The sequence below is a fragment of the Triticum aestivum genome, chromosome 3B (genome assembly GCF_018294505.1).
Source record: "Triticum aestivum cultivar Chinese Spring chromosome 3B, IWGSC CS RefSeq v2.1, whole genome shotgun sequence".
Taxonomy (NCBI): Eukaryota; Viridiplantae; Streptophyta; class Magnoliopsida; order Poales; family Poaceae; genus Triticum; species Triticum aestivum.
The window spans coordinates 435539155-435549346 of NC_057801.1; the positions used below are offsets into that span (position 1 = coordinate 435539155).

Sequence of the window (10192 nt, forward strand, 5' to 3'; positions counted from 1 at the left end):
TTCTCCTCCGGGCCGCACCGGACATGTCCATCCCCGGCCGGACACGTCCGCCGCCGCCCTGCCGCGAATCCGCCGCTGCCATGTGGGCGCCGCCGACTCCCTCCGCCGCCAGCCCGCTCGGGCCCGTAGCAGGCCCGCCCGAGCTCATCAGGGCCCGGGGCAGCCCGCGCGCCTCCGCCGCCGCGCCCCCGCGCACCTTTGCCGCCGCGTCCTGTGCTCCGACCGCCGCCACCACCGGACTTCGCCGGACCTCGCCGTGCCGGGCCCGCCTCCTCCCGCCGCCATCGCCGCCTCCGCCCGGCTCCGCCCCGGCCGCCCGCGCCCGGTGCCGCCTCTGCCGCCCCTCGTCGCTCGTGGACCCGGCCCCGAGCGCCGCCCGTCCTCTGGAGCCGCCGCCAGCTCCCTCGCCGGTCGGCGCTCGTCACCGCCTCGGCGTCCGCGCCCGTGCGACGCGCCGCCCCAGCGCCGCCCGGCTTCCTCCGCCCCGCGCCGCCTCCCTCCGGTCGTCCCCGGCCTCCTCCGGCGCTGCCTCGCCCTCCGGCCGTCGTCGCCGGCCGCCTCGTCGCCGGATCCGGCGGGTGGGATGAGATCCACCCGCCCGGCCATCCAAACACCCCGCTCCGTCCTGGAACCCCTCCGTCCACTTTTTCCCGGGGTGAGATTTTTGCTAAGTCCCGAATATTTTTGCATAATCATGCCATGCTCATCGCATTGTATCTCAGCATCCGTAGCTCCGTTTCGTGCGTGTAATATGTCAAATTGTTTGCCTCAACGAGTACATCATTTCATTCCATTGCATCATATTCATTTGAGATCATCTTGATGCCTGAATCATTGTTGCAAGAGTGCTTCATAATGTTTTCTGTTGTCTGTTAACAGAACGAGCTCTTTTGTCATTTTTGCCATGATTGATGTGTGCATCCTATGAGGTTGATGTCTACATGTGTTTTGATCTATGCCATGCCATCTTTACAGGGGTGTATGCCATGTATTTTTGTGATCTCTGTGGTGACTAGCACAAACATGTAAACTAGGCCTCGTAATGTTGCTGATTTCAGTCCCTGTTCTGCTGTTATTTTTATGTCATCTAAACTTGATGCTACAGAGAGATCCATGCTTATTTTGAGATACTTCAGTAAGGATGTTTTGTACATATGGTTATGAGCTATCCATTCATGCCCCTGGTTGCATTTATAGCTTGTTGTAGATTTTTCATATCTTGCTCCAAACTTGCTAAATGATGTTGCTGTCAGCCTGTTAACATGAAGTTCAATGTTGCCATGATTGTTGTTAGTTATCCATGCATCATATGAACTTGTTCTTGCCATGCTTGGCTTCATAAATATGTTTTCTTACTGTTGGTTGCCTTGCCATGCCATGTATTGCTCTGTGGTGAGTGGTACAAGCTCATCTACATGCCTTCGTATCGTTGTTCCTGCCATGTTTGAATCTGTAATATAACTTGCCATGTTTACATGGGTGCCATCATATTTTTTGATCCTTTTTGGCTTATGGTCAGTAAAGGACTTCTGATCTATGATTTGAGTAGAATCATGCCATGCCTTTGTTTGCCATGATAAGTTCCTGTAACATGTTGTTTGATAGCTCTAAACATTGCAACCTGATGTTATTTTCTGCAAAGTCTGAACTGTTATTATTTGCAATCTTTCCATGTGTGTTTGAGCATGTTCTAGTGATTTCTGGAGATAGCTCAGTGTTCATGTTTTGTTATGCTTTACCTGTACATCATGCCCATGTCTTTTGTTTTCATGTTGAGATGTTGTAGCATGTTGTTTTGATGCTTGCAATATGCCTAGTTGCTGTTTTGGACAGATTGTTGCTATAACTTGTATAGTGTGTGTGTGTTGAACCGTTGCTCCATTTTGAGTGTGCTCTATATGAAACTTGCGTAAAATTTCATGTAACTTCATATTATCATGTTGCATCCTTGTGTTGGTGTGTTTGCTTGATGTTTGGGTGCATTTTGCATCAATGTCATGTTTAACTTGTGTTGCTCATATGTTCAACTAAGTGAACTTTATATGTAACTTGACTAGAATCTCGTGTAGATCATCTTGGTGCATCTTAACTTGCTGTTTAACAACTTGAACATAAGGTTTATCCAGATCTAGACCAACTTCGAAATTTGCATATGAGGACTTACCAGAATTGTTATATGTTGTTCCCGGCCTCATTTAAACTTGCCTTGTTGTGTTGCTCTTGTATGCATCATCTCTTGCCATGAGTAGCTTCATGTAGTTTTGTCTTGCATCATGTTTGGTTTTGCATCTTGTCTTGCCTATGTGTGGTGTGTTTACCATGTTGTGTGCTTCTTCTCGATAGTTCCTATTTCGTTGCGATCGTGAGGATTCGTTCATCTACGCTGGGTTCGTCTTCGTGGCTTCATCTTCTTCATGGACTCGTTCTTCTTCCTTGCGGTATTTCAGGCAAGATGACCGCTACCCTGGATCTCACTACTATCATTGCTATGTTAGTTGTTTAGTTCTATCGCTATGCTGCGCTACCTATCACCTGTTTATCAAGCCTCCCATATTGCCATGAACCTCTAACCTTTGACACCTTTCCTATGCAAACCGTTGTTTGGCTATGTTACCGCTTTTGCTCAGCCCTCTTATAGCGTTGCTAGTTGCAGGTGAAGTTGAAGATTGCTCCATGGTGGACAGGATTTTGGTTGGGATATCACAATATCTCTTATATTATTAATGCATCTATATACTTGGTAAAGGGTGGAAGACTCGGCCTTATGCCTGGTGTTTTGTTCCACTCTTGCCGCCCTAGTTTCCATCATACCGGTGTTATGTTCCCGGATTTTGCGTTCCTTACGCGGTCGGGTGATTTATGGGACCCCCTTGACAGTTCGCTTTGAATAAAACTCCTCCAGCAAGGCCCAACCTTGGTTTTATCATTTGCCTCACCACCACCTATACCTTTCCCTTGGGTCGGCCAACCCGAGGGTCATCTTTATTTTAGCCCCCCCGGGCCAGTGCTTGTCTAAGTGTTGGTCCGAACCGAGTAGACTGCGGGGCCCCCTCGGGGAAACTCGAGGTCTGGTTTTACTCGTAGGATGTCTCATCCGGTGTTGCCCTGAGAACAAGATATGTGCAGCTCCTATCGAGATTGTCGGCGCATCGGGCGGCTTTGCTGGTCTTGTTTTATCATTGTCGAAATGTCTTGTAAACCGGGATTCCGAGTCTGATCGGGTCTTCCTGGGAGAAGGTATATCCTTCGTTGATCGCGAGAGCTTATCATGGGCTAAGTTGGGACACCCCTGCAGGGTATAATCTTTCAAAAGTCGTGCCTGCGGTTATAGGCAGATGGGAATTTGTTAATGTCCGGTTGTAGATAACTTGACACCAGATCCGAATTAAAACGCATCAACCGCGTGTGTAGCCGTGATGGTCTCTTTTCAGCGGAGTCTGGGAAGTGAACATGGTTTCTGGGTTATGATTGACGTAAGTAGGAGTTCAGAATCACTTCTTGATCATTGTTAGCTTCACGACCGTTCCGCTTGCTCTCTTCTCGCTCTTATTTGCGTATGTTAGCCACCATATATGCTTAGTCGCTGCTGCAACCTCACCACTTTACCCCTTCCTTTCCCTTTAAGCTTTGCTAGTCTTGATACCCATGGTAATGGGATTGCTGAGTCCTCGTGGCTCACAGATTACTACAACAACAGTTGTAGGTACAGGTTATCTGATGATCATGACGCGAGAGCGATGTTTGCTTGTTTTGGAGTTCTTCTTCTGCTCCTTCTTCGATCAGGGGATAGGTTCCAGGTCGGCAGCCTGGGCTAGCAGGGTGGATGTCGTTTGAGTTTCTGTTTGTGTTTCATCCGTAGTCGGATGATGCTCTTTTGTATTGTGATGTTGTATTCGTGTGGCATTGTGCCTTATGTATGTATCCCCATCTATTATGTAATGTTGATTTAATGATATCCACCTTGTAAAAGCGTTTCAATATGCGGGTCTATCCTTGGTGGGACCTTCGAGTTCCTTTTGGATAGGGTCGCATATTGGGCGTGACACGCCACCCCCTCCTAGTCCAATTCGGACCATCCAAGGGGGAGGGGCGCACGGCCATCCTGCGGCCCTCCTCTCCACTAAAGCCCAATAAGGCCCATTACTTCCCTCGGGGAGGGGGTCCGGTAACCTCACGGTACTTTGAAAAATGCCCGAACCTTTTCGGAGTCCGAACATAACCTTCCAATATATCAATCTTTATGTCTCTACCATTTCGAGACTCCTCATCACGTCCGTGATCTCATCTGGGACTCCGAACAAACTTCAGTCATCAAAAATACATAACTCATAATACAAATCGTCATCGAACGTTAAGTGTGTGGACCCCACGGGTTCGAGAACTATGTAGACATGATCGAGACACATCTCTGATTAATAAGCAATAGAGGAACCTGGATGCTCATATTGGCTCCTACATATTCTACAAAGATCTTTATCGGTCAAACCGCATAACAACATACGTTGTTCCCTTTGTCATCGATATGTTACTTGCCTGAGATTCGATCGTCGGTATCATCATACCTAGTTCAATCTTGTTACCGGCAAGTCTCTTTACTCGTTCCCTAATACTTCATCCCACAACTAACTCATTAGTCACATTGCTTGCAAGGCTTATAGTGATGAGTATTACCGAGAGGGCCCAGAGATACCTCTCCGAAACACAGAGTGACAAATCCTAATCTCGATCTATGCCAACCCAACAAACACCTTTGGAGACACCTGTAGAGCATCTCTATAATCACCTAGTTACGTTGTGACGTTTGATAGCACACAAGGTGTTCCTCTGGTATTCGGGAGTTGCATAATCCCATAGTCTGAGGAACATGTATAAGTCATGAAGAAAGTAGTAGCAATGAAACTGTAACGATCATAATGCTAAGCTAACGGATGGGTCTTGTCCATCACATCATTCTCCTAATGATGTGATCCCGTTCATCAAATGACAACACATGTCTATGGTTAGGAAACATAACCATCTTTGATCAACGAGCTAGTCAAGTAGAGGCATACTAGGGACACTATGTATTGTCTATGTATTCACACATGTACTAAGTTTCCGGTTAATACAATTCTAGCATGAATAATAAACATTTATCATGATATAAGGAAATATAAATAATAACTTTATTATTGCCTCTAGGGCATATTTCCTTCACATAGTTACCAGGCCGCTCATGTCATACTTATCAGGTATCTCCACTGGATGTTCTCCGGCACTACTGCAGTCGGTGACGCCTCCACCGAAGACGCAATTAGAGAGGTGGGCGAGGTGGTGATGAGAGTCCACCAGATGTCTTGGGATACAATCCAACCACGTCGTTGTAGTACTCTGGTGTGAGATGGGTCTCATGTGCAGAGACTATATATGCAGATGTCACAATTGCCAACATAGCAATTATGTAGTTACCAGGGTAGTCATGCTAAAGTTACCGACTTACTCATGTTATAGTTACGAGGATGGCCATACTAAAGTTACCAGGCCTCTCTCGTGCTAAATTTACTACGCTAGTCATGATATAGTTACCAGGCCGCCCATATTAAAATTGCCAAACTTCCCGTGCTACAGCTACTAGGTCGCTCATGTTATAGTTACTAGGTTGCTCGAGTAGCCACTCCATTACTAACATCATCTATAGTTACCAAACATGATGCCAATGATGGACTTGAGAAATCCAACAAAAATACAAGAGAAGATAATTTTTGCTGACATGGAAGTAAAAAAAGGTTCAAATATCATGTTCATGTATAATTAACAACAAACTAAAGGTGTCCGAGTTGGTTATTGGGTTGAGTAACAACCTAATAAACCTAGGTAAAAATCATCTTTGAAGCATTTTCTTTCTCTCGCCCACCAAGGCTAACCACAATACTAACAGAGCAGTCATCTAACAAGAACATGGATGGGCGAAAAATGGGAAAAGCAAAACCGGTGCAACCACATGAGGTGCAATGCGAACGATGGACACAAAAAATCCAGAAAAAGACTTTGAAAAGGGGCCAAATGGTTAATTTTCGTTACTAGACATCGTTTCCTTCATGGTGAGTTGGTTGTTGGGCCATGTTTATTTAGAACTTAGGAGGTGTGGGTTCAAAATTTGGAACACCCATCTTTTTCGCGACATGTATTGCACACCCACGTGCGATTATTTTTCACAGCATGTATTGTATACCTATACATGAAATTATTTTTCACGGCACGTATTTTTTAGGTGATCGCGTTCGTCCATGGCAATCAAACAACTGGCAGATCGTCCGGCGCTACCCCTAAAAGCCGAACGTTCGTTAGTTAGTACAGTCCATTTTTTTCCATTAAAAAAAACAGGATGTTGTAAGTCCACCGGGACCTACCGTTCAGCGTCCTATCCACCGGAGCCGTCAAAGCAAATGAAGCGGACGAGGGGAACTCTCCGGGACAAACAAGCAAAGGGGAAGGGGTAGCTATCCTTCGAACTCGCCCCGTGTTGGAATCTTGTACAGAGTTCGATTCCCGGCGGTGCAATTGCCATGGACGAGCAGTTTATCCTCCGCGTGCCCCCATCCGTGGCGGAGCAGATCGAGCGTCTTATGAACGAATCTGCCGCCGGCTCATCCTCCAACCCCGACGACGCCTCCCTCGACCTCTCCTTCTCAGGTGCCCTCCGCCTCTCTTCCTCCTCGCCCCGCGAATTCTACTTCCCGTTTCCGCGGGAAATTGTTGTAGAGCAGTAGAACTGCGGATCTGTGATTAAGGCTGTTGTACTCATCGATGCCCTAAATTTGCAGTGATAAGTAGGTTCGAATATGCTGGTAGCACAATTATCAGTTGTGACTGCCTCGTTAAAAATATAGTGTACAAATTAGCTTGCTTGCTGATGCAGATTAACAGAGAACCGAAGTATCACTGTAACAGAAAACTTTACGCCTGCATAATTTCTTTGTAGCTTAACAGTTGTTAAATTCTGGGTTCTTACCTACGGATGAGATGAGATCAATCTCAAGTTCTCACTTAATTGGTGTTTGTGTTCATATTCCCCTTTGCAAGTTACTGCGGTTGCATGTCTTGGCTCAGATATGATTAACTTATCTTATGATCTTATCTGTACAAAACCATGAAACCAGTCAGTATTGGTAATAAAAAGGAAACTTGGATTCAGTAAATATCTGACTCTGAAGAGCTTAGGCCTTTCATCATGGCATGTCAGGCTCGTACTAGACAACCTTTGCAATTATAACCTTCAAATGCTGATTACCAAACTTCCGATGTAACACTGTCTATGTGCAGTCAGTTTATGCACTTGTTTCCACTAATAGTAAAATGCAATGGTCTCTCTTCATTTTAAAGAATACAATACAGTAGTCTTCAATTGTTAACTGAACTTTACTTAATCCTTATTGCCTTTTGATCGATGGTAATTTTCCTCTTACAGAGGATGGAAGGAGTGGCACATTTATGATTGGAAACCAGAGGTTTCCTGCATCTCTCTTGGATCTTCCAACCGTTGTGGAGTCATATAAGACATATGATGATTCCTTTTTAGTTAAAACTGCTGATATTGGTCAGGTAAAAGCGAAGATTTGTGTATATGTCTTGTTAATTTGTAGGCCTCGTAATCATTTTAAACTGGAACAGATGGTAATGGTAAGAGAAGAAAATGATCCTGCTCCAGAAGGAGCTGAATACAAGCATGGACTTACCCCTCCCATGAGGGATGCACGCAGGCGACGTTTTCGCAGAGAGCCCGACTTGAATGTATATGAAATTGACTACCCTTCAGCCATATTTGTTTCCCATGTTGATGAAAACACACTGTTAATCAGGAGGCTAAATCTTGCATGCACCCATTTCTGCAGGCAGAGCTTGTTCACCGAGTTGAGAAGGATCTTATAAGTATTATGCAAGGAGTGCCTGTCAGTATCCTTTTGATCTGTGAGATTTTGCCAAATGCTTCGGCCTATTGCAATAGAACAAATGACTAGTAATTTGTTTTGTTCTGTATTATTTAGTTGGTAGTCCTGCACTTCCATTGGCTCATCAACTTCGTAATGAATCAACTGCTTGCCCTTTACTTTAGAAGCCATGATGTCTATATGTAGTTCCCTTGTTGATAAGGATAACGTTCAGAATCTCTTAAGCATGTCATTATAGTGATCGCATATAAAGGGTTCCAAACCTAACCTTCAAAACCTGGAATGCCTCGTCGAAAGTTGTTTTCTATCCCGACGGCATCACGTTCATGGGTCAAACCATCATAAAAAGAAACCTCGCTGTTTATATGCAAATCTGTCTGCGTGTGAAGTTCTTTAACTTGTTTGTGGACCAGAATGCTAGTGTAGCTGGAGGCGGTGAAGGTGGTGATCGCAAGAAAGCTGCACCAGCTCTTGCACCCAAGCGTAACGTTCAAGAGCCTGCTGCAAATGGCGAAGAAGCTGAGGCTGATCGGAGCGACTCTGACGAGTCAGACAGCTGAAGTGGACCAGAATACCAGAATAGACACTGCAGCTTCAGTTGGCCGAGCAAACCCAGTGTATGTATTAGGCGATTCAGATCAAAGAATGCGCACTTTTACCAAGCAAGCGCGCTTGTTGTCTCCTACTGTACTGATCATCATCTCATCAGTAATAATAAGAGTGCGACGACTTTCCATTATGGTGGAAGAGTGTCCGTATCAAGGTGGTGCTCGAGTCCTTATTTGTTTCAGCCGGATGTTGATTACCAGTGCCGCAATGTTGCTGATTTCATAAGATTCAGTTGTGAATGCTGAAGATTCCGCGAACTTCATTTTGTGGCAGCGCTATGCTATGCGTGAGAGGGGGGGGGGGGGGGGGGGGGGGGCGGCAGATACCAATTCTCTGGTCACGATGTCAAGGCGTTTGACATTTTTTTTCTAACCGGGCATAAACTGCTTAACGTTAATGGGAAATGCAAGCATCCAAACCATAGTTAAGAGGGGGCGGGAAAGGGGAAGCAAGTTCAACGCATAGCCGGGAAGTCCACCACCATAGGTGCTCGTCATCGAAACACCCGTTATGGGGACGAAAACACGACGACACCAGAATCCATCCATCCTATTAACACTTTTAAACGCCCACGCAGGAGCACCACAAGGCAAAACACCCACACAGGGGCAAGGGCACTCACAGGTATCAGGATTAAACCCAGGAACAAAATACCACATACTGAAACAAAATTAGACCATCACCAGCAACAGAATCAGTTGCACCTCCTGCCATCAGCCTAGCCTGAATGCTGTTGTGCTGCTGCACAGATCCTCATCATCTTGTTGGCGTTGTCCTTCAGCATCATGGCTCCTCTCCTCATCCCTTCCCATTATAATAAAGAAGCACTGGAAGCAAAGACCATTCCAAATGGAGATTTAGGAAACTTACATTCGAACGTCACCCTATTACGGCAGTTCCATATAGCCCAGCAAACAGCAGCCATACCGACAGTATAAAAAGCTTTCCCCTTCTGGGAAGAAAGCACAGCTCCAAGTATAGAATTGCCGAATGTTATTAGGGGATAAATCAATACCAAAAACCAAAGCGACAGTCCACCAGGCAATACTGGCCATTGGACATCAAGGCGTTCGACTTGATCTGCTAAAACAAAAGAGCTTCTGCTCTTCCTGCTTTGGCTGCTGTCTGCGATCCTCTTCCCAGGTACAGAATTTAGGAAGTAAAATAAGACAAAGATCACTGGAACAAAGACTTTCTGAAGTTACGGTCCAGTGGTCCATGTTACATTTTCCCCTCCATATCCAGATACTTCGATTGTGTTGTCAACAATCTTTTGTGCAGTGCAATTGACGGCAGAAAGTCCACCCACGAAATCATATACTTAATGAACAATCCAACAACATGAGTTCCACACATCCTTGCAGTTCTTCAGTATCATCACAAGTCTAAAGTCTAATTCCAACATACCAACAAACAGAATAACCACCATCAATACAAATCCCAAAATTACAACAACAACAACAACAACAGACACTAGGGTATTCATACAAATCCATGTTACATCCTCTTAGAAATCATGCTGATGCTCATTCGCAAAAGAGGGAAGCCATGTTTAAGTCAACAGCATTCTGGAACTGAGAGACAGTTGATGGCGGTGAAATCATGCGGCGGCACACCCAGTTTGATTATCCAGCACTCCTGCCTCCTGCAACCAA

The 10192-nt window shown here is 45.6% G+C and overlaps 1 protein-coding gene across 4 annotated transcripts; it reads left to right on the top strand.

The window, feature by feature from the left end:
• Positions 1 to 6418: 6418 nt before the first annotated feature.
• Positions 6419 to 8667, top strand: LOC123070228 (transcription initiation factor TFIID subunit 7). 4 transcript variants are annotated; one of them, XM_044493315.1, is made up of 5 exons: positions 6419 to 6672; positions 7448 to 7581; positions 7651 to 7770; positions 7872 to 7932; positions 8337 to 8667. In XM_044493315.1, the coding sequence occupies exons 1-5, from the start codon at positions 6546 to 6548 to the stop codon at positions 8486 to 8488; spliced, it is 594 nt and encodes a 197-aa protein (XP_044349250.1). In that variant the 5' UTR covers positions 6419 to 6545; the 3' UTR covers positions 8489 to 8667. The 4 variants fall into 4 exon arrangements, with proteins under 4 accessions (XP_044349250.1, XP_044349249.1, XP_044349251.1 ...); XM_044493314.1 differs by having other exon boundaries at positions 7448 to 7770; XM_044493316.1 differs by having other exon boundaries at positions 7448 to 7770; positions 8342 to 8667.
• Positions 8668 to 10192: the final 1525 nt, after the last annotated feature.

Bases quoted from the DNA above. Each gene is read 5' to 3' on its own strand.
- LOC123070228 (XM_044493314.1), top strand. From the start codon at position 6,546: ATGGACGAGCAGTTTATCCTCCGCGTGCCCCCATCCGTGGCGGAGCAG. The intron at 6,673-7,447 runs GTGCCCTCCGCC...TTCCTCTTACAG, and splicing joins CCTCGACCTCTCCTTCTCAG to AGGATGGAAGGAGTGGCACA. The intron at 7,771-7,871 runs GTATATGAAATT...CCATTTCTGCAG, and splicing joins GCAGAGAGCCCGACTTGAAT to GCAGAGCTTGTTCACCGAGT.